The 25148-nt window shown below is 36.4% G+C and overlaps 1 protein-coding gene across 5 annotated transcripts in view; it reads left to right on the top strand.

Annotated features, from left to right (window-relative positions):
• RBPJ (recombination signal binding protein for immunoglobulin kappa J region) overlaps positions 1-25148 on the top strand; it is a 102583-nt gene that overhangs the window by 27469 nt on the left and 49966 nt on the right. For 2 of the 5 annotated variants that reach the window (XM_070398396.1, XM_070398390.1), the window contains exon 2: positions 6988-7170. The exons of the other annotated variants lie outside the window; for them this stretch is intronic. In XM_070398396.1, coding sequence (XP_070254497.1) covers positions 7154-7170 — 17 coding nt within the window. In that variant the 5' untranslated portion in view covers positions 6988-7153. The remainder of the gene's footprint in view (positions 1-6987; positions 7171-25148) is intronic. 5 annotated transcript variants of the gene reach the window in all.

Raw genomic sequence — 25148 nt, 5'->3', positions numbered from 1 at the left:
TTTGAAATGCCCAAAACAAAGAAGGTGTTCTAGTCTGGTTGACTGAAGAATTGTTTGGAAAGAATTTGAATTATTAGGTAGATGAAATAAAACAGCCCCTGCATCTGATGAAATAACTTAAGTGCTATGGGTATCATTAAATAGGGATGATTGAGTTGCCATCACGTAGGTGTTACCCGTTAATTGTAAAACTGTCTCCAACATCTTGATTATTTTGTGGGAGTAATTTTATAATTTAAGGTAAAATGAGAATATTTAGGTGAAATTAAGTATATTAGGTCAGTTCCTTTCTCTTTTTATTCATTACTCTCTAGAAAATATAAATTTACTTTCCAAGTTCTCTGTAGTCCATTTCTATTTAGCAGAGCTGTACTTGTAGGCCCACAGCCTGAAATTGTGACTTCTATTAATAACATTTTAACACAGTTCCACCTCAGGAAAATGTGTTCTGTTTTGGAACTCATTAACATAAAATTTTCCTTCATGTTCCTTTCCTATTAAAACATACACCCACACAAATTATTACTTATCAAGCTTTCATAACAGTTGGCATTGGAAAATTGAAAAGCATGAAGAGAATATAAAATATAAATGAAGAATGGTAATAAAAAGCAACAGATCAAAAGAATTTCCTAGAGACTCTTAAATAGTTATTTTAGAATGGTTAAAGGATAGTTCTTTAGCTTAATTAATTTCTTTCAACCTCATCGTAAAAGATAAGCTACTAAAAGGTAGTTGGTATTTAAATGATTGCTTAGCATGTGGAAAGCACTTCATGAATGTTGTCTGTTAAACTCATTATTTCTAAGCTATAGGTTTGAGACAAGCATTTTGACTGGAGAGCATCAGATAATAGGTTACTCTTCTTAGCTGAAATTGCCTTTATTGGGCCGTCTCCCTTAAATTAGTCTCTGTAATTAGAAATTGTCTTAATATTCTTACCATATTATCTTTTAATACTCTCAAGTATATATGGCAGAGGATGCATAATTAAAATACTAAGATTATTAAATTACTTGTTTAATACATAATACGTTTACATCATCAGTTCTTTAAAAAAAATCCAGCTGCAAGCAAGAACTGGCCAATCTTGTCACATCTCCCTATCCTTTGCAGAAAATTCTGACTATTAGATTATCTAAGCATATTCCGTTATGTCCAAACCCAGTTACTTCTTCAAATCTGAAATCTTTCCCCATCTCAGACTCCATGGTTTGGGTTGCTTAGACTAGAAACCTTGAAGTCACCATTGCTTTCTTCCTTTTTTTCTTCAACTCCACGATCCAGTATGTTAGCAGATGGTATTGGTTTTGCCTTTTAAATATGCTCATAGTTTCATCACTTGTGACACTTGCACTGCTTCCACCATGGTGTAAGACGCTGTCATCATTAACCTGCATAGTCACAATAGACTGCTCTTCCCTTATGCCGTACCGTCTTTCTTCACTCATGCTGATCTTCCTCGCCTTAGCTCTTGATCTTCTTTGACTCAAAATTTGGAGTAAAAAGCTCAAGACCTTCATGATCTTATGGTGTCCCCAAGAACATATGTGTGTATACTCCCACCAGTCCTCACAAACTCAACCTCAACCTCTCATTTTCTAAAACCTTTTTCTGTGATTTTCCTGTGTTCTAGCCACTGACCTCCTTGCTAAAACACACCTGCTTCAAGGGTTCTTGGACTTGTTTATTCCCTTTGCCCGGAATCCTCCTTTCTCCTTCAGATCTTTGCTCAAATAGTACCTTAGCAAGGGCTTATTTAAAATTGCACCTCATCCTTATCTTTTCCTTCTGTTTCTCTCCACAGCATTTACCACCAGTTGGCATTTTAATTACAATGTAAATTATGCTGATAAGGATTTTGGTCATGTTATAGATGTTCAGGTGTTTGTTGAACTAGAGAATTTGTCACAAGAAAGGAGAGGATGCTTGAAGGCATAAATTAGAGCCACAGATTTGGTCATTACCCACACAATTAGAATAAATGTTAAGTGTGAATTTTTTTTTAACTTTAAGTATTTCTTGAGCATTAAATTAAAATCTTCCTAGGAAAATGTTTTATTTTGATTTTAGAGTTGTGGCATTAGCAGTAACTAATTACCAAACTGCCTTCAAAGTCAATAAATGTTTGTGCCTACCCTGCCAGGCAGTGTTTTGGGTGTTTTCACAGTTCAGCATTATTTAAGCACTACGACTGCAATTTTGTAATGGTATTATCTACAGATAAGTTGTGACTGGTCAGAAGTTACATATCCAAGTAAGTTTCTAACCTATGACTCCTGACTCCAAGTTCAGAACTTGATTAGCACAGTCTTTGTCACTCATGACTACATAATCTTTTTTTTTTTTTAAAATATATTTTATTGATTTTTTACAGAGAGGAAGGGAGAGAGATAGACAGTTAGAAACATCGATGGTAGAGAAACATCGACCAGCTGCCTCCTGCACATCTCCCACGGGGGATGTGTCCGCAACCCAGGTACATGCCCTTGACCGGAATCGAACCCGGGACCTTTCAGTCCGCAGGCCGACGCTCTATCCACTGAGCCAAACCGGTCCTGGCTACATAATCTTTTAAGCTACCCAAATTTACATTTTATTGTAAACAAAAAGAGACCTAAGCAACTAAATGAAAGGAGAAACTAATAGGGAGAAACTCATTTCACCCATAAACATTTTTATAAGTAGACAAATAAATAGATACATAAAAAGTATAAATGAAGTAGATTTATGCTCTTTAGCATTTTTTACTTAGTTTCTTCTCAAATTCTAGAAAGAAGCTTCTGTTGATTTGCTTGTTTGGAATAAATAGTAGTATTTTTTTATGGGCTGATTTACTTGATTATTACTTTTCCTTCCTTAACATCCTTTACTCAGTACTTTGGGGCCACTGTTCTTCCATCTTCTCTCCCCTGTCCCTACCCTCCTAACTTTGGTCTCCAACCAGGTACACTAATCCATTTGAAAAAGGATAGGGGTGTGTGTGTGCGTGTGTGTGTGCGTGTGTGTGTGCGTGTGTGTGCATGCGCATGCGTGCATGTGTGTATTTACATTTAAATTATGCCGGTCCATGCTGTGCCATCTAGAATTCTAACCAAAACTGCAGGAATATCTCAGTTGAACCCTGGGTGTTGGCCACTTCAAGAGCAGGCAGTTTGATTGAAGTTTTTTTCAGTGTAACTGAAAATTAGGATATACATTTTAAGAAAAGAGCTTCCCCAGTTGGGAGTCCCTTAGAGTAAAATTAGCTGAATATTTCATCATCTAGAATTGCTAGATTACAAGTGTCTTTTAGTTGATCCTGAGTTCAGTCTTTTAACTATAGGTGCTTGACATACCCTTGTCCCCAGAGTTTAATTGGAAAGGAATTACAGTTTTACTATCGAGTTGGGAATTAGAATTGTTTATGATTCTTGGAAAGATTCTTTGAAAATTACTCAATGAGGTTTAGCTTTATATTTGAAATTCTTATTATGGCAAAAACTAGTTTAGAGTTGAAATTCTTAGCATATGTCATTTTCATACTTTTGATAGTAGCAATGGTTAATTTTCTGTCATTATATAATACGACTGTTTCCAGATACTTGGGTGACAAAACTTATTTAAAATTCAAGTGTCTATAGTAGAATACATTGCTTAAATTATAGCTTTTAATTTGGACTGCCTCATCAACTCAATTTCAGTATTTTTCTTCTCAAATTTTTTTTACATATAATAAGCCTATGAGGTTTATGTAAAAACACTAACTTGGCTAAGCATATAGTATGTAATACATTGTAGGCACTGAAAATATTAAAAATTTTTGTTTTTACCCCTAGTCTCATCTATTTATTGTTTTTCCTTTATTTTTATATTATATTTTTATTATTTATATTGTTCTTTTCAGTATTATCATGTGATGTTAAATTTTATTTGAACCACTGCTCCTGAAATAGCATGTGCAGAGATCTGAAGCACCATGGTATGTTTTGAGAAATGTATAAAGTCCAGTATGGAGAGAACCTATCTGTTGTATCTTTATTGGTAGGAGGAGACCAGAGCTGGGTCAGAAAAGACCCTATGAGAATGCAGTTGTCCAGTTAAACCAAACCCAGTAACCTACATTCTTTCTTTCATACTTCCTTCTTAATTTTGTGTTCTTTCCTTATCAAAACTTAATTACTTAGGGAGTAAGTCTACCTAGATATATTTTAAAAGCTGTAAAATTTTAGTATCGCTTTTTAACTTGTTTGGACATTAATGTTTGTAAAATGAGTTATATAGAAGAGTTATGCTGTTATTAAGATATTTTTAAATGGCCAGTTAATTTTCTTACTGTAACAGCTTTGAAACCTTGAATATAATTCTGCAATATTTTGTTTCAGAAATTTAAAAAAAATGTTTCTTTGATTTATCTAAGATGTTAAAATACATTAGTATGCTACATCAGTTAGTTTTGGAATGCAGTATGAGTACATGGTTTCCATTCAAATCTTGAAGTTGCTTAGGAGTTTCCTGTCCTTAATTTGGGGGATTTTTTGCTTTTGTTTTTTTGAGTGCTTTTGGTTATTCTTTTAGTTTAATCATCTCTTAAAAACGTAGTAGAGAGCTGATCGTTTTATTTTGTTTGTCCTTTTTATTACTGATAACTGACTGGCCTCACCTCCATCACCTCCAATGACTTATCTTCCCATTAGGTTGACGCTGATAGCAGTCCATGGGACAGGGCCAAGTTGGAAATTTGGCAGTACTATGAATTGCAAGTCAGCTTTAAAAGATCTTCAAGTCCATAACTTAATGAAAAGATTTCATTTGTAGGAATCAAATGAAGTTTCTGATTTAAGGGATTAAATATAATTCTGACCCTTCTTACTGGCTTTAGTAAATGTATATATAGTCTCTTGCTAAACCATAGCTAAAAACCTGCTTATATGCATTGACTGGGTTTTGAATAGGAAGCATTTATAAAATTAAATTATTGCTATATCATTCAGGTTGGAAAATAAACTTATGTGCTGGGCTTTTTTTTTTTTTTTTTATTGCTTCTAGAAGGTAGGTTGGCATAGCAACATGAGAGTGGGTTTTAGAGTTGGACATGTGTGATCAACTATCTGTCCCACCACTTTTAGTCTTTGATATTTTATGTTGAGCAGATCACTTTAATCTCCCTGAATGAGCCTCACTAAAAGGAGGCAACTAGTCAGTCTTTTGAGTAGTAGATCAGGATGAAAAAAAGTAACATCAAGTGCTTAGCATGGTACTTACTTGGAATATTGTCAACAAATGTTAGTTTAGCCCCAGTACCACCCTCTTCCCCCAACAGTGCTCTACAGCAATATTATAGCAGAAAAGTGCTGTAATTCCAGCTAGAAGATCTAGATTTTGAGTCCGAGTTCTATTCTTGTATTGCACATATTCTTGGGTCCAGTCACTTGACCAGAGAACCTCAATTTTCTCCTTTGTAGACTGGGGTTCTGAAAATTTAACATGGTAGTAAGTGCATCAGATCTAGGCTTTCATTCTTTATTATCTAACATATTTATATGCTGCTGTATTTCCCACTGGTTCACATTATTCTTATTTGAAGCTGCACTTCAGAACATTAACCTGATGAATGTGTGTAGGATGCATTGATTTGGAGGCACAGAATATAGGAAACATGTGGATGTCCTTCCAGGAAGTTGTGTACATAATACAGAGCCATTAAGTGGTTTAAAGTTGTAGTGGGAACTCGGGACGTTGCAGTAATGTGGTAAAATGATAAGTTAAAAAGATGGCTGTGGTTGCAGTGATTTCATTGGGCGGGGGCCTTTGTTTCTGTTCATTAGTTTCTTCTCACCTACTCTTGTGGAGGTCTTACCCATGTGCAGTTCTGCCACCATTATCAGTTTTCTGAAGAGTGACCTACATTTTGTAACCTGTGTTCACAATTTACAATAGACCTAAATCTCAGAAACATTTAATTTTTCTGACAGTGGACTTAAAAGATTTTCATCACTTGAATCTACCCTTACAAACACGAAATTAGTTTCACTTTCTCTTTAGCACATACTTTTTAGCTCTAGCTGTGCCTTTGTAATCTTCTATTCCCTACTTATTAACCTTTACATGAGCTGTTCCACAAACTCAGGGTGTGACAGAACTTCTCCATGCTTTCTCGTTTCTTGGAAGCCCTTTTATAGCTTGCTTTTATTAAAAATTTCCTGATCAGTCATCCTGAAGTAATTTTAATTGTTTTATAACATGAATGTGTAGATTACTCATAATTTGTTAGTTTTATATAGCTTGAGTATTCTTTCTTTCTTGTAACTATGAATTACCAAACTTGAAGCAAATGTAGGTTTAAAGTGTGATACAAACACTTCTTACTGTATTATTTTAATAATGAAATGTTTTTAATGTTTTTATATAAGAAAGTTGGGTGGGGTGAGGAGGAACCTGCCAAGATAATCGCAGAGCAGCAGTAAAACTTGATAGTTAGCCACCTATCTATTCATTTATATGTATGCTCTTCAAAGAAGTAAACTTTGGAAACGGAAGGAGCTCTCTTTAAGTTAATGACTTCCATGTAATTAAAATGATTCAGTAATATTAACACTAAGAGGGGCATTGTTTGTAGGAACCCCTGCTGTGTCAGTTAGTGAATTCCTTTTATACAGGTGTATGGGTGATTTCCAGCTCTCATTCTACACAAAAGAGAATAGTTGGTTAATTAGAGGTGGACCTGGCAAATATCTGTCTTAGGTTATTTTTCATTCCTTGAGAAGAAAATTGAAGAATCAATTGGTCAGATTTTTGGGGGGTTTTAGTAGATCTCAACGAAGCAAGAGCTGTCATTCTGACTGCTGGCATGTACTCCTCATTCATATAGGGTTCACATGAAAAATGACAGTGTTGCATAATCGTAGTGGCAGCTTTGTTTTTCTTAGTCATGGCAGCAGTTAACACAGTGTACTAGTGGCTTAACATACTAACATTTAAGTCCTTTTTTTTGTTTTTGTTTTTAAGTCATTGAAATTATGAGACTATCATTCAAATGGAAGCATTATAGTTCTTCGGAACCATTATGATCTCAAAAGGAAAAGAGAATGATACAGATACACGGGCTGAGGTGTTTTGAGGTGCATCGAAGTGTCCCAAGCTGTGACTTACCTTAACATGTTCTTGAAGTACCATGGCGTGGATTAAAAGGTATGCTTTAGAAATCTCCCAGTGACCCCAAGGTCATGGATAGAATGAAAGTTCATGATTCTGTATTTAATTATCTTGTATGTTCAGACATTTTAATAATTAGATTGAAGATGTGGTTATGGACTTATGGCAGTAGTATTTTTGTTAGGAAAAAGCTATATATCACAAGCTTGATGAGTGAATTTTCTTTCTTTTTGAAATGGTTAGAGAAGACAGTAGTGTAGATATTTCCCCTAGATTTTAATAGTAATGAGTTGTAATTTCTTTAACCAGATAGTTTAGGATTATTCACGTGTTAGTCTGTAATTATCTTTCTGGTTTGTGTCAGACTAGTTTCTCTGCAGTGCTGTAATTTCATGGTAGGTAGCCTGAACGGGAAGTAGTTGGGGTATTAATTTTACCAAACAAAATAATTCTTACTTGGACCATTCATAGTTTGTGCTTGCTTTGTCTTACACAGAATTTTTTACTGGGAGGAAAATGAATAATTATTAATAGTGGTATTGTATGTATACAATTAATCATTCATGTGTTTGTGGTATGTAGTCCTACTGTTATTTGTGGTTGCTAGTAGTGGTAATTCCAGGTTTTGTATTACCCACTTAACCATCAAAAATCTTTTAGGTTTTTATGTTCATAACATTTTATTTGAGTGATGTAGGCAAAACCATTTCTTTATTGTTTAAAACCTTGGAAACCTCCTAGTTTTGTACTGTGTGCTTGCTACTAAATGATTTCTTAAGGGTGGTAGAAGTGAATCAATCCAGGTAGAATGCTGAATTCATTGTTACATTGGGTTCAGAATTATTTATCTTTTAGGTAATGAAGGAAAATATGTTGGGAAGATAGAGTTTTAAATCATGAATAGATAAATTGAATAGAATACACTGGTGCAGTCTGTAATCTTTATTAGCTAGACTATCTTATTTAAGATCCTTTTGACATCTCAGCAGTTAAATTCTTAAAGGAATTTAGTTATCAAACCTAAGATAAAACTGCTTTATATTAAATTCTAGTCCATAATGAGTGATGGCAATCATTTGAATCAGGTATTTTATGTCTGATGGCACACAATAGTATCTACTGTCCAAAAAGATTTCTTCTGACTTAACTATGGTATTTGATACATTGTTTACAAAATATATGTCTCTAATATTTTCTAATTCAACTTTAAACATCTCTTTCTGGGTTAGTTCTTAATTATTTGCTAGTTTTGTTTTAACTCCACAGAGGGTTCTTGATGCACAGCTAGAGTTGGGAGCTCCTATCTTTTTGGAAGAGTTTATAATAGTGGTCAAGAGCTTAGGTTTGCTCTGGGGCCAACTGACTTGTGTTTCAGATCAAACACTTACTTTGTTATTTTTTTATTATCATAATTATTATTATTTTTTAAATCCTCACTTGTGGACATGTTTCCATTATTATTATTATTATTTTATTTTAGTTTTGAGAGGAAGAGAGAGAGAGAAAAACATTGATTGATTGCCAACCGGGGATGGAACCTGCCCTGACTGAAAATTTAACCTGCAACTTTTTGGTGTAATGGAACGATGCTGCAATCAACTGAGCCACCCAGCCAGGGGCTGCTATTATTATTTTTAAGCCTCGTCTGAGGATATGTTTATTGATTTTTTATTTTATTTTTAGAGAGAGAGGAAGGAAGAGAGAAACATGGATGTGAGAATCATCAGTCAGTTGCCTCCCTATGGGCCCCAACCAGGCAACTAACCTGCAATTTAAGTATGTGCCCTGATCAGGAATCAAACCTGCAACCTTTTTAGTGTACTGGACGATGCTCTGATCAACTGAACCACCCAGTCGGGGTTTACTTTGTTATTTTGACAGGCTGTAAGAATGATCTGGGCAAAATAAATAAATAATTTTATATATTTAAAATATAACAAGTACATAATTATATAGTTTATATATTGCATTTTATGTGTGTAAATTACATACTCTTAGTGCAGGGTTGTGTATGTAGGAAGCCAGTTATTAACAGTGGTGATGATTAAATGCCAGAACAGGAAACTCTTTTGGGGGCTGGAGTGCTATTACATTTTCCGTAACTTGAGTCTTACACTTTATCCTCTGATCTTCCTAGAATTCAATAAACAATCACTGTTCAACTGATGTTTTCAGTTCTTTGGGTATTTACTCATCAGTGAAAGAAGATGGTTGTTTTGTGCATCTTCTAAAGCTGTAGTTTTCAAAATGCAGGTTGTAACCCATTCATTAGTGAGTCAAGAAATCGATTTAGTGGGTTACAACCAGCAATAAGGCATATTTTAGAATAAAAACTAAAATATCAGAGTGCACTGAGTATAGAAAACAGTATTTTAAACTTGTTTCAATTTTAAAATGCTTAAATAAACAAAATTTATACACTTAATGTGTATATTGATTGGATAGTTTTAGTTCCACTAAGTGTATGCCTCCCGTAATCACAGATGTCCCTCAGGAGCAGTATTAGTTTTGTATTGTTTTGCCTTGCTGAGACATGAGTGGGATAGGTTAGTCTGTGGTTTCTAATGGTATGCACTAGTCTCTTCATCACCTTCAAGGATTCCCCCTAACATCCTCATCGTTTGAAGTGAAGGTTGTTACAGGACATTGTCTAAGGAGTGGAGAATAGGACATAACAGGCATGGTTTTGGAGTGGCATTAATCAAAGCTGTTTTATAAAATAGAGTGATATGTATGTTTTAAGATTGTGTCTAAAATACAGTTTCTTCCTCAATAGAAAACAGACTAAAGATTTCTGGTAAATTGTTTCATAACAATGGAAATTCTACATTAGCTTTCTATACTTGGGAGTTGAAAATGGAAGAAATCTTTGCCAGAATAAAAGGCTAAAATATGATAAGCACAATTCATTTTTCTCTGCAAGTTCTTGAAATTGAGTCAAATATACATAGTTCCTGCTCTGAACTGGGTACGACCTACCAAACTTAGAAATCCTGTTTTGAAATTACAAGAGATAAAGTAGTACCTCCCAACCAGTGAGTTCACTACAATGCTGATGGGTGTTTGTCTTTGCACCAGTGTGTACAGGCATATGTTGCTACTTTTGGTGGAAGCAAAGAACAAGAGTCTATGGATTCAGAGAAGGGGAGAGTTGAAGTCCTTTTTTCTATTACTTTGTTTCCCCAAATCCCCCCATCCCCACCCAACCTAGTCTACTTCAGAGTATCCAATTCTTCCTACTCATATCAGTAGCATTGCTTGGTTTTTCATCATTATTTCAGCCCGGTTTCTTCCCGACTTCATCATTTTCTACCTCATGCTGTTTATCCTGCTGAGAGTGCAGGGTTTCCTGCTGTCACTTTGTAGCAGTTGTTTCTTCAAAACTGTGTCCATATTCTTTGGTTACCACCAAGCAAAAGAGCAATGTGCAATCTTTTTCTTTGTTGAAATTCCTGTGGAAAAACTAAGCCATATAAGTATATATTAAAAAAGGGTGACTTGGAGCAGGTAGACTAAACTGGAGCCAATTTTCAAATCCCCCCAACTCCCTTCCCCTCAATTATATAAATTTTGTTTTGTTGACTCCTGTGTACTTACCCCTGGGATTGGGACTAGTCATAGGAGGAACTCAGAAAATATTTGTCAAATGAATGAACTTTTGCTAATACAAAGTTTTTAAAATATCTATCTGTCCTGTCCTTACCCACCTACTTCTTAATTTACATATGGAGAGACTGAGCAGACATTTAAGAAAGCAATATTATTTTTTGAAATGATTTTAATTTTTACGATTTTGTCATCACTGCTATTTTGTGAGTTGGGGTTTGTAAATCTAAAGAGAAAATTTGAGTGCATAATAGGTAGCATGGAATGAATATCATCCTTAGTCTTCACACTGCTCTCCAGTTGGTTAGACCTAACATTCCTGTTTTACAGATGGGGAGGGACTGAAGCTCTAGACCAGTAGTTCTCAACCTTCCTAATTCCTCGACCCTTTAATACAGTTCCTCATGTTGTGGTGACCCTCAATTTTATTGTTACAAATTGGACATAATTAAAGCATAGTGATTAATCACAAAAACAATATGTAATTATATATGTGTTTTCCGATGGTCTTAGGCGACCCCTGTGAAAGGGTCGTTTGACCCCCAAAGGGGTCGCGACCCACAAGTTGAAAATTAGACTAACTGCTCTAGACTAACTGTGAGTCTTAGAGTGTTTTGTTAGAAAAGACCTGGACTTTGAGGGGACAAAACTTGGAAATAGTTTATGAAATTATTCAACAGTTTTTTCTCATGGTAGATACTCAGGCGTGAGTTTTTGGTGGTTTTTTTTTTGTGTTTTTTTTTTTAATAAGGCAAGAATGATTGTGATCTGTGCTCATATCCTACAGAGGAAAAGCTGTTGTTTGAACGAAAACATTTCCATGTTTGGGATTTCCAGATTTGGTTTGTTAGAAGGTAGACAGTTTCCCTTTTATGGACTCTAGACACGCCATTACTCTTTTATTTCTCTTCTGCTTGTGGCTGTGACACTTGCTCAGCAATCTGTCTGTCTTTTTTACTGCTCTCTCATACTTCAGTGTTCTCTCTCTTTTCCACTTACCACCCCTCAGTGCCCTGTCCACGTTTCTATGTAGTCTGAACAAACAAGAATATTTGTTCTAAATTCTTCCTGTTTAGAATAATATGGGAACAGTGCTTTTGAGTCTGAGAACTAGTTGAGGAGTGCGGTAGCATAAAAGGTAGGTCCTAGGAAGTGGTCCAAAAGTGAAAAGGACTTCCCGAGGATAGGTCATGTTCCTCTTTCACAGTAAACAGTTCATTGGTATAATGGCCAGACCACTAGTATTTATTCTTGAGGAATAGAACCAAACCAAGGTATTGATGGATAACCAGGGGGAAAAATCAACAATTAAAATGACAATTTCAGATTTATACTTAGCATTGAGAATTTCTTAAATTTAGGTGCTATAACCATTTTAAAAGCCCAGAATTGTTAACTACATCATTATTAGTGACTTAGACATAATGGGTCTTATATTAGCATTTGAATATTGTTATTACAATAAAAAATTGCCTGGGTGAACTTGTTGGAGACCTGCATCTGGTATATGCAGGTTTTCCTATATTAAATGTAAAAATCTTTGGTTTTAATGAGGAAAAACACTAGCCAAAATACCGGTCTTGGTTCATGGAGTCTAAACTACCAGCGGGGAGGAAGACAGGTGGTCTGAAAGGATTTACTTAGGCTGTAGGCAAAACGGTGGGAAGTGGTGAAGCAGGGCCAGCAGAGTCGGAATAAAGAAATGGCTGCTCCTGTGGAATGGCTGAGGGTAGCAGTCCGGACAGCCCACGTGTAAGCAAGAGGGGGCTTCCGTAGTTAGATGGTGCCTGGCTAAAATAATCTGAGGAAATAGCCACCTGGAAATCAATCTGAAACTCCAACAGGCAAAACAGGCATGTGAGAAATCTTTTTGTTGTTTTTGATTTTGAGAGTACATTTATTAAAGCTGGGACAGTGAACCAAGAAAAGGCTTAGGATAAAAGAAGCAACAGGAAGGAGACTAGGTGGGACTGCTTTTTCTCTAGAAATGTTATGGGAGAGAAATGAGCTAAGGCAGGGCTGTTATCAGCTCACTGGAGAGTCAAGAGAAAAGGGCGTCCCTACCCATTGCTCCCTTGGCTGCAAGTCCCCTGGGGTCCCTTAAAAGTTTAGGAGGTGCACACCTGAGAGGGAAGAAGAGGGGGAAGGGAAAGGTGCAGGCGTGCTCCTGGGACCCCAAGAAGTCTTTTGTTATAGTACTGTGGGTTTCTCATTCGCAGGCCATTGTAATTTAGAGCATCAAGATTTTTTTCTTACCATTGCCCCCTTTTCATTTAGATCTTTTGAAGAAAACATTCTTGTAGAATGTTTGCATGATTTTAATTATGGTTAAATGGCCCTTTAATGTTCAGGGTGTTGTCCCATGTTGCTTTGAAGGTTTATTCCTAGGCCATCATGTCCCATGGAGGAGGGAAGTCCAAGGATTACAGCTAGGTGATGAGAGATACTTTAGTATTATCAGCCACTGATGAGGATTTCCATTTCTGCGAATGAGAAAACTACTAGTAGTTTTTTGAAGAGTAACTTTTTCTGGAAAGGTGTAAGTGGCTATTTCAGTCTGTTGAGCAAGGGTTAATATTAGCTGGGACTTGATTTATGGATCTACATAATTGAAAGAAGCAATAGGTATAACAAAGGTTACTAAAAGGTTACTGGAAGCAGTTAGGCATCTAAAGAAGAGGTGTTTTCTTATTGAAACAAAAGAAAAAAGTTAATGGTTCACCTACATTATCAATGCAGTTTCTGCATCTGTAAGGTTGTCAGTCGAGATTTCTGGGTGGAAGGCATAAAGCTTCTAATTCGGGAGTGACGGCCAGCAGTGGCCATCCGATTCTCCTGCTTTGCACTTGGAATGTCTCTGGTGAGGTCATCAGATGTGCCAGCTTACCTAGCACCAGTTACTGAGGTTGTTTAAGCATGAGCTGTTATGGTGATTTCTCTGATGTTTATATCAAGTCATCTAGCTGCGCTTTAATTCCAAATCAGAGGATTTTAGAAAAATGGAATGTTAGTTTGGAGGGGTGTAGCCAAATACTTAAAATTAAAAGAATTCAGAATGTAGTCTAGTTTATAGGTGAAAAAGAAAACTTTAAAGACAGTTAACAGAATCTAATCTAATATCCATACACACACACACACACACACACACACACACACACATTATAGTTTCTATTGAAATGCAATTTCCTCTAAAACAGCAGTTCTCAACCTGTGGGTCGAGACCCCTTTGGGGTTGAACGACCCTTTCACAGAGGTCCCCTAAGACTATCGGAAAACACATATATAATTACATATTGTTTTTGTGATTAATCACCATGTTTTAATTACGTTCAATTTGTAACAGTGAAATTGGGGGTCACCACAACATGAGGAACTGTATTAAAGGGTCACAGCATTAGGAAGGTTGAGAACCACTGCTCTAAATCATAATTTTTATCAAATATTGCCAAATTAAAACTTACCTATTGCATGAGTCTACTAGTAGTTTCAATAAATCTGGCCTGATTATTTGTATAAATGTAACAAGAATAACAATTGATCATATAGGCTCTTTTAAATCTTCTCAAACATTATCATTCTATTCGCCTTCGTAATAAAGCCAGTTTTCAATTGTGTCCTCTTATAAAGAGAACAGATTCTTACTGAATTTTTATAAGTAATCATATTGTCATGAAAATAATAGTTATTAAGAGTTTCCTCTGGAGGGATCAAGTGGGCAGAAAAATATAAACGACAAAGGTATAACTTACCAAGTTGCTCTAGGTCAGTGATGGCGAATCTATGACACGCGTGTCAGAGGTGACAGGCAAACTCATTTTTTTGGTTGATTTTTCTTTGTTAAATGGCATTTAAATATATAAAATAAATATCAAAAATATAAATCTTTGTTTTACTATGGTTGCAAATATCAAAAATTTTCTGTATGTGACACGGCACCAGAGTTAAGTTAGGGTTTTTCAAAATGCTGACACGCCGAGCTCAAAAGGTTCGCCATCACTGCTCTAGGTCATTAAGTAACAAGATTAGCAATGTTTTAAACAAAAGAGCATAAAATTAATTATCCTCAATCATTCAGTCCCATAATTAATTCCTCTATATCTTGATCATTTGCCAGTATTGAATGATTCCAGTTATTTAGAGTTCTATAAATCTTCATCGAGTCAAAGGTATGATCTGAAATTTTATTCTCAGAAACCTTTGTTTTAGGATGTCAGAATCTTTTCCATGGGTCTTCCTGAAGGTGAAACACATTTGCAAAAGCGTAAGAGTAGAAAAATGACTGTAAATGACAAAAATACTTAAAATGACATGTTACAGATATGATTATATAATGCAGTGGCAAAGAAATTTGCTTTTCTCTAATATAACATTTTGAGATAATTAGAATTAAAAATGAAAAAGTATATAAAATACACATAATTACTCTTTATTTGACGAAGCTTTCCATATAATTTTAGTATATCAAGTTGGCCTGCTTAGCTTAAATTTTCTGTTTTATAAGGAGAGCAAATATTAGAGATATTCCAGGAGCCATTCAAATAACTCAAAACCAATTCCAGGTTAAGAAAGTCTCTTTTTAAGAACCCTGAGAAATTTAAAACAATATTAAATTATCCATTTACTCAAAATGACTATAAGAGATAATGAAACAAAAATAGAGATTACCTATTGTTAGTAAAACCTTAGTTCTTATTCTAGAGACAATTGTTTTCTTGAGTAAATCAAGTACCTATTAAGACAATATAAAACTATTTTGTTTTATTTTTTATTGGTTTTAGAAAGAGCGGAAGGGAGAGGGGGAGAGAGAGAGAAACATCAATATGCTATCTCTCATATGCTCCCCAACCGGGGATTGAACCTGCAACCTGGTTATGTGCCCTGACTGGGAATCAAACCCTCGACTCTTCCGTGCACGGGATGACACTCCAACCAACTGAGCCACACCAGCCAGGGTAAAACACAGCTGTTTTAATAAAACATAGAATCTTTGCTTTCTAAGTAGAAAACTTTTTCATAATATCTTACCTGGAGCAGAATGATAAATACAGGAAAAAACTGTTTTTTTAACCCAGTGAAAAAGAACAAATCTCTTGTATCAGTTTACTTTTGATATTTAAATTTGCTTATTTGAATGAAATCTTATTCAGCTTTACCTGATATGAAATTTCCCTTTTTTAAGATTTCTCTTTATAAACCTTCTAGAACTTTCCTTGTCCAATTTACAGTGCTCTTCCTACTAATTCAGACATAACCATCTTAGTACAAATAAGTCTCAAAATATATCTATACCTTAGGCCCAAGAAGCTAGCTTCACAAATATTTTCTCTTGTCAGTCTAAATTTAGAAGGGAGAAAAAGATTCTGAGCAATTCTAACTTGTCATTTTTAGCCCATTTAGACAAAAAGAAATGCACACAAATCAACCTTGTTTATTTTAAAAGCCCTTTAGTGTTTTAGGGGAGTGACTGGAAGTTTTGGAGGGTGTTTGTTGTGTGTTTTTTTAATTGATTTCAGAGAGGAAGGGATTGAGAGAAAGAAACATTACTGATGAGAGAGAATCATTGATAGGCTGCCTCCTGCACACCCCACACTGGGGATGGAGCCCTCAATCAAACGGTCACCTCCTGGTTCATAGGTAGACACTCAACCACTGAGCCATGCCAGCTAGGCTGGAGTTTTGACTCCTGCAATTTAAAATGCTTTCAACCAATAATGGATGGTGAAGTTGTTTTCTGGTCTGTAGACTGCTGTTTTGTGAGTTCTCCTTCCCAGTAAATGGGTGAGTTCTCTTTTAAGCATGGAAAAGTCCATTCTCACAGTTTCCATACCTAAACTTAAATAGCATTGGTGGAGTGGGGGTTGGGAGAAACAGTAATTACATGCAATGTCCATAAGATGCCATTCTGAGCTCAATGATCTCAGACAAACATAAACTACAAAGGTAGTTAAGGGCTTCCCCTTAAACCCACCAGTCTGAGGAAGGAGGATGGTTCTTTCCATCACATTCTGATGTGAACGTGGAACCCACCCCACAGGGACACTGAGGGAGCAATCTCATCACGTTTTGGGTGCTACTTCCAGACACTTTCCTGAGGGAATACACTTTCCAATAAAACCGTGTGCTTCTATCACAAGGTGTAGGTTTGCTCAGTCCAGGGTATCAGAGGGGTAGAAAAAAGAAGGAGCACATCTGGGGGTTCTGTTAATGTCACATGGTGAGTCTGGACAGCAGCATTCCTTTCTGCTTTTTCAAAGTGTGGCCCTTTATTTGGGTGCCAAAATGTTAAACTAAAAATCTTTAATTTCCATGGCTGGAAGTCTTTTTTGTAAGTAAAGTTTTATTCAGCAAAAAAAAAAAAAATGCTAGCTAAAAGACCAGTTTGGGGGCATGGAGTTTAAACAATGGTGTGGCTCAGTCATTGAGTGTCGGACCTATGAACCAGGAGGTCACGGTTTGATTCCCAATCAGGGCATATAATGGGATTGCTGGCTCAATCCCCAATGTGGGGCGTGCAGGAGGCTGCCGATCAATGATTCCCTCTCATCATTGATATTTGTCTCTCTCTCTCCCCCTCTCCCTTCCTCTCTGAAATCAATAAAAATATATTTTTAAAAAACAACAACCAACAGCATGGCCAGGTAGAAAAAACTGCATGTTTGCCATAGCTGAGTTTTGCAAGATTTTTTATACTTCAAGTAGTGGGGAGGGAGGAGAAGGAGGTTGCCTGAAAGAATTTACATGAACTGTAGGCAAAAGGGGATGGGGGAAGGTGAAGCAGGGTCTATGGAAGAAGAAATGGCTGCTTTTGTAGATTGGCTGGGGTAGCAGTGCAGAAAGCCCACATGTAAACAAAGGGGGAGAGAGGGATTGGGTTAGATGATGCCCAGCAGAGGTAAATCTTCCAAAATAGCCACCTATAAATTAATCCGGAATTCCAACCAGCAAAAACAAGGGATGTGAGAGGTCGTTTGTTAGAGTTCTATCTCTCACTCTCCAGCCACTGTAATTTAAGTTAGAATATCTTAGAATTTTTTCTTATCACCCTTCAGTTTCAGACTCAACAAAACTACATGAAGGAATATAAACTTCTAAGGGCTCCTTTTCAGGTGTATTGTTAGTAGCCCCATTTAGATCTTGATACCAGTTCTTCATAGAATTTGTTAGAAACTGGATTATCACTTTTTTGACATGTCAACATGTCTCATTAACAAACATTGCTACTGTTGAGCTAGTAACAACAGTAACCTATGGCATTGTGGCTTTGCAAGGCATTTTTCATGAGAACATGTAAACTAAGGTTTAAACTTGAAGGGAATTTTTATGAGTTTATTTAAGCCAAACTAACATTGCCTAGAAGCAAAATCTCAACGGATTGAGAAAATGCTCCAGATAATGGTAGTTTTGCATCTTATTTTATACATTATAATCAAAGGAGGAGGTGTAAGGGGGTTACGTGAAATCCATTGGTGATAGATAGATGAGAGAGAGAGAGAGAGAGAGAGAGAGAGAGAGAGAGAGAGAGAAAAGAGGGGAGGAGAGGGGAGGAGAGGGGAGGGGAGGGGAGGGGAGGGGAAAGGAGAGGAGAGGAGAAAAAAGAAAAGAGAGAAAGAAACATTGATGCCAGAGAGACATCAGTTGGTTGTCTCCCATTACACACCACCCGGATGTGTGCCCTGACTGTGAATCAAACCTTTGACCCTTCAGTGTACAGGACAACCATGCCAGCCAGCACTGGCCAGGGCTTGAATACTTTTAATTACTTCATAGTAAACCTCAATTCAGAACCTTTCCTTTTGCCTGTGCTGAGCAGAACCTCCTTGAATGGTAGTTGAAGTATTAGGCTGCCTGTAGTGCCACCCAAGGCAAACCAGTTTGCTATCAGATTTTGTACCATCAGGATCTCCTGGGAGGCCAGCTGCTGGGGTTGTTTTTTTTTTGTTTTTTTGGGTTTTTTTTTGTCCTAGCAATGCATGAAGGCAGTGTGACAGGTTAATGGCTCAGATACACGTTGGCAGGAAGCCATCCTTTAAGCTTTCAATTGTGGTTACGACCACTTCTTCAGAGTGGTTTTTGGCTTTACCACAAATGTAGGTTTGATTATTATAATATGACATGTGATAACAGAAAGCTAAATTACAATTCAAAAGAAATGTATTGTTTTGGGTATTAACACTCAAGCAGAATGCCATTTCCTTATTCATGTAATGGTGTTATTAGAAACATTTTGGAAAGCTTTTCCCCATTCTGAACATATGAATTTTGATTATTTTATTATTTTTGCATATTGCATATTCTCCTTTTTAACTCAGTGTCCTATGTTACATGTTTTAAGATGATAATTGTTATTTTTAATTTTTTGCCTTTAAGGACATGCTTCTTTGAAACAGCTTAACTCCTTAACCGAATCATAGCTTTTCCTTTATGCAATAGACCTTATTTGGGTTATACCATCTATAAGTGTTCTAATCTACAGTATTTAAAAGGAAAATAAAGGGCAGATGCCCTGCTGAATTAAAATACTTTAGAATACCAAGTTGTGTATTAAAGGTTTGGCTGTTTAACAAATTAGCCAAACATGGTTTGATGTAGGTTGGGCTGGTACTGTTTTTGTATAATTTCTACCAACAGAAAAATGAAGACTGCCGAACCTCTTTGTTAAACTGAAGATGTCTTTGTAGCTTCTTGGTCCTTTTTAACTCTGAAAAAATGTCCTTTGTAGAAAGTGATTGATAGTCTAAACACTAAAGTCATGAAACTTTCATAGTCCCCACTGCATTTGTAATTTATTCCCCTTGTTCACGGAAAATGCAAGAATAATTGTCAAATTTATGACATACACATATGCAGTTGTACACGTGTCTATGGTATATACTTACATGTATTCAATAGCCAAGGTGTGGCTCCCATGGCAGATGTCTTTAGATTTCATGAATTTTATTTATTTACAGCTTTAGAAAACATTTTCTCACTTTTTAGTAATCAAAGAAAAATTTACTCTTAACCCTTACAAAATTTAATCAGTAGCTGAAGTTATTAGGATAATGAATGACAGTTTCCTTTCAGGTTTTCTGTCGACCCCTCACTTAAACAAACTTAATCTGTGCTGTATTATAGAAAGTTTTAGGATCAATTAGTGCATTTTATAATTCTCTCATAAAAAATTTATTCTCTGGGCACTCTCTTCACATGCAATTAAATTCTATTTCAATGTACACAATATGGAAAATCATGAACATTATACTCTAGTTACATTTTGGACCAAATTCACCATTTTGTGAACTTGAGCACGGTAGTTGCTAAGCTGAGAATAATGGCACCTACCTTGTAAGATTGCTATGTGTATGAAGTGAGATACGCATGCATGGTATGTAGCCCAAGGATGGCCCTCCTGTAGCTGCTATTGTAGTGCATTTGATACAGATAGGAGCCATGTTTAAATTTAATTGCTGCTATGTGTTCCAAGGGTCTAGAACAGTGCCTAACACAGTAGGCATTTAAATGTGTGTTAAATGGTTAATGAAAGAAGAAAGGAACCAGAATCTCAGAAAACAATTACACCATTGTCTCCTCCCTATTCATCTCAGTTTTAGTGAGATAGGCAGAGGAAGCCAGTTTTCAAATTAACAACAGGAACATTCTAATCCTAGTACATATTCAGTACTTATTCATGGCATTGCATAATTAGTGATTTTTTTTTTTTTAAAAAAGGATACTCTTGTGATAGATGATTTGCCTAATGGGGGACCACAGTGTATCTAATCACTTGCCTACTAAGTAGGAGAGAAGATTGTTGGAACATCTTACCTGAAATTTGGATGGAAAGGAAAGAGGACCAATTTCATCAGAACATACATCCTCATTGGCTCAATATTTAAGTTTTTTTAAATATGAAATATATATATCCTGCAATGGTGTAATTGAGGATGAGAAGTCACTATCTTGTAAAATTTTGATATTAAAATAGAATTTGAAGACAATAGGAATAGAGTCCAGGAAAGAACTTCTTTCAACCAGGAGAGAACTTATTTTCAAAATCAGCCATTCATCTCAAAAACTTTAAACAATATGTATAAGAAATAGATTTCTAAATTAATTAATATGCCTGCAGAATAGCAGATCACACAAATCATAAATGTATAGTAGAGTGAATTTTCACAGAGTGAATGTGCATGTGTGATCACCACACAGATGGAGACTTAAGAATTAACAGCTCCCGAGAAGCCCTTTTTGTGGCCCCTCCTAGTCTCTATACCTCCCTCTCATAGGTAACCTGTAATCTGTCAAACACTGTAGATTAATTTTGCTTCTTGCTTTTGTTTTCATGTAAACAGAATTATGCATTTTTGTACTAGAGCTTGGCTTCTTTGGCTAGTACTCAACATCGCATGTGTAATTAATGATTACTCTTTCACTTTCATTGCTGAATAGCGCTCTGTTGGCTGCTGCTTCTGTAGTTTTATCTGACCCTTGACAATAGTCATTGTGTTGTTTCTGGTTTGGGGTTATGTCTGATGATGCTATGAACATTCTTGTACATGTCTTTTAGTACCCATCTGTACAGATTTGGTGGCATAGCATTTTTACTACTTTTGAGCTTTATCAGCAATAATATGCTCAACTCAGGTAGTTTGGTGGGGGCGGGGTGCTAAAAGTCTTATATGCCATTCTCTGTTTTTATTTTAAGCCACCTGTATTCTAGAGTTAGTGTATTAATGGCTTTCAGTCGAAGTCTAAAGAATGCAATTGCATTTTGCTATTTACCTAAGCCAGACTTAATTAGTAAAGAGTGAAACATCTGTAGAAGTATATAATGCATTCTAGAGCAAAATGGAATTTTTGCTGCTGTTTACCATTATCACTAATAAGTATGTGAAGGATGTGCGTGTTGTTTTATATATGCGCTTGGGAGGGGATGGAATGTAAGTCTTATTTCTTCACTCAAAAATTAATGCTACTAACTGGATAGCTTTTTGTATGTTGTATATAGGCACTAGAGGCCCAGTGCACAAGATTCGTGCATGGGGTGGGGAGGAAGCGGGGGAGAGTCCTCAGCCTGGCCTGTACCCTTTCGCAGTCCGGGAGCCCTCGGGGGATGTCTGACTGACGGGGAGCGGGCCTAAGCCGTCAGTCAGACATCCTTAGGCTCCTGCCACTGCAGCTGTGTTCGCCACAGCTTCTACCTGAGTGGCACTCCCTCTGTGGGAGTGCACTGACCACCAGGGTGCAGCTCCTGCGTTGAGTGTCTGCCCCCTGGTGGTCAGTGTGCTTCATCGTGACCAGCCGTTTGGTTGATTTGCATATTAACCTTTTATTATATAGGATAGGATGACTGGGAGGGGCTGTGTAACCAGCAATTTATTCCTATTTGCACACATGGATTTCCAATTGTTTTGTTCATACAAATGGTACTTTATTTTTGCACAGTCACAATTGTCTCCCTAAATAATCCATTTCCAGAATTGAAATGGTTAGAAATTCAAAGCTATGCACATCTTGAATTATAATAGTGTTTTCCAAAAAGATTGCACAAATTTAAACTCCCAACAGTATATGAGAGTTTTGTTTTAACCACGTGTACACCAACACTGGGTATTATCAGACTTTAAATCTACAACAAGCAATTCTTTTTTTTTTTAAATATATTTTATTGATTTTTTACAGAGGGGAAGGAAGAGGGATAGAAAGTTAGAAACATCAATGAGAGAGAAACATCGATCAGCTGCCTCCTGCACACCTCCTACTGGGGATGTGCCCGCAACCAAGGTACATGCTTCTAACCCGAATTGAACCTGGGCCCCTTCAGTCTGCAGGCCAACACTCTATCCACTGAGCCAAACCAGCCAGGGCAACAGCAAGCAATTCTTAAATAACTTTCATAACAACATAAAAGCTATGCCAAGAAGCTGGCCACAGAGTATCTTATGTGTCACCTTCCACTGATGTTTTTTTTTTGGATAGGTTTGTCACCACCAGGTTTCGTGGCAAGCAGGGTTAGGCCAGCAACTTGATCAGGAGATTAGTGCTTCTCTGAGTGTGGCCTTTTTATTGTGATATAATTGCAATTTATAGAAAAATTGAAAGAATATTACAAAGAAGTTCACCCAGATACCACAAGTGTTAACATTTTTACCACATTTGCTCTATCCTTCTGTATTCTCACCCTCCCTCTCTCTCTCTTTTTACCTGAAACATTTGAAAAGAAGTAGATGCCATGCCCTAAGTACTAAAGCTAGTGTTTCTAAAAACGAGGACATTCTCTGCATTTTTAAAAATTATATTTTTATTAATTTTACAGAGGAAGGGAGAGAAACATCAATGATGAGAATCATCAACAGCTGCCTCCTGCATGCCCCTACTGGGGGTGTACCCCCCAACCCCAGGCATGTGCCCTGACTGGGAATTGAACCATGACCTCCTGGTTCATGAGTAAGTGCTCAACCACTGAGCTACACTGGCCTGACAGGACATTCTGTTAGTAACCAGACATTCTCTTAATAGTTATCAAAACCAGAAAATCAAAATTGATATAATCCTGTTCTCTAATCTGGTTTAACTCAGATTTTGTCACTTATGTAAGTAATGTTCTTTATAGCAGAAGTAAATTCTGGATAGTATATTGTATTCAGTTATCATGGTTCTTCAGTCTCTTTTAATCTGGGCCAGTTCCTTGTTTTTTGTTTTTATTTTATTTATTTTTTGTTTCCCTTTCATAACTTTGATCCTTTTAAAGTTGTTGACTATTCCACAATTTAGGTTTATGTTTCTTCATGCTTAGATTCAGGCTCTGCATTTTTGGGGCAGTAATATCATAGAAGAGACACTTTGCTCCTCTTGATGCATCACAATAGGAGGCATTTGATGTCAGTTTGTCCCAGTCAGTCTCTGGATACATGAAACTGAAGTAGTTTGCTCATTGTCTCATTGCCACCTCTTGCTGAAGCCATCCATAGGTTTTAAGGTGCATGATTTTCATATAAGATCTTTATATGTGATGTTAATGGAAGTCACTGTTCTCACAACTTAGTTGTGTCTTCTGGATAATGAGGCTGGTGGCTACTGCAGATTTAATGTGGGAACAATCCCTTTTCAGGTATGGATTTTTGGGAAGGTACCCTTTATCTGGTAATTATAATTGGAAATACCCCAAAAGCCAGATACTGACAATGACTGGAGGTGATGGTCTCCGTCATCCTGCATTTATATCTTTCCATTCTTTCTGCTTCTTTACAAACTGCTGGTAGTTTGTTATAAAGTTAAGTTTGTTTTTTTAAAATTATTATTATTGGAAAAGAAAAAATAGGATAAATGAACTTTAAAAATTAAGGAAACAGTGCTTTTCAAATGTTCTACCCAGTGTAGGAGAAAGAAGGGGAGCGTGTTACTCTACCTGATGGGGCCATAGGATATTTGTTCTGTTTATGAAACATGTTACATACACGTGATAGTCCAGGACAGCTGTGGGCAAACTACGGCCCGCGGGCCGGATCCGGCCCGTTTGAAATGAATAAAACTAAAAAAAAAAAAAAGACCGTACCCTTTTATGTAATGACGTTTACTTTGAATTTATATTAGTTCACACAAACACTCCATCCATGCTTTTGTTCCGGCCCTCCGGTCCAGTTTAAGAACCCATTGTGGCCCTCGCGTCAAAAAGTTTGCCCACCCCTGGTCCCGGAGAATACATCATTCTTTGGTCATCTTTGTTCCAGTAGCCAAGGAACATTGATTACACCTGGAAATTTTAAGCAGTATTGGCTATTTAATGTGGTTCTTAGGGTAAGAGCAGGTTCAAAACTAATAATTGAAGCACGACAAAGGCTGACATCTTGCTCAAAGTTGTGTGACTTAGTAGGCTGTTTTCTATTTCCTTTCTGCAAATACCGCATCAGTGTTTCTTGCCTTAATTTATTTTAATTGTATTTCTTCATTAAACAGAAAATTTGTGAAATACAGAAAAATAAAGGAAATTACTTTTAGTTTCACAGTCCAAGGGCAGATGAATTTCACACATGACTTGAGGTTGTTTTTCTAGCCAGCTCTATGTTTTTAAAATAGAAGGTCTAATGTTGTTACGTGTTTTTATTTTGTTTTGTAGCAGTACAATTACTAAATTTTTCTATATTTTAAAAAGTTTTTTCTTGTCTTCCCCTCTGCCCCTGCCTTGGTTTTTGACTTGGTTTTCTCGTGTGAAACATCTATTAGCTAGAAAAGGTGTTAAGATGGTGAAGTTTTGATAGCTTTTATCATGTTTGTTTTCAATACATTTGTGGTCATATACTTCCTTAACAGATTGGTAAATACAGAAGCAAATGTGTCTGTTATGGGAGAAAACAATATTGCATCTCCATGGTGAACAAAAAGGAAGTGTGTAATATACGTGTAGTGTTTATGCAGGTTTTTTATTTGAA

This window comes from Myotis yumanensis, unplaced genomic scaffold (assembly GCF_028538775.1).
Source record: "Myotis yumanensis isolate MYYU_CA2020_CCGP unplaced genomic scaffold, mMyoYum1.0.hap1 SCAF_1, whole genome shotgun sequence".
Lineage (NCBI taxonomy): Eukaryota > Metazoa > Chordata > Mammalia > Chiroptera > Vespertilionidae > Myotis > Myotis yumanensis.
This window is presented reverse-complemented; position numbering and strand designations above follow the sequence as displayed.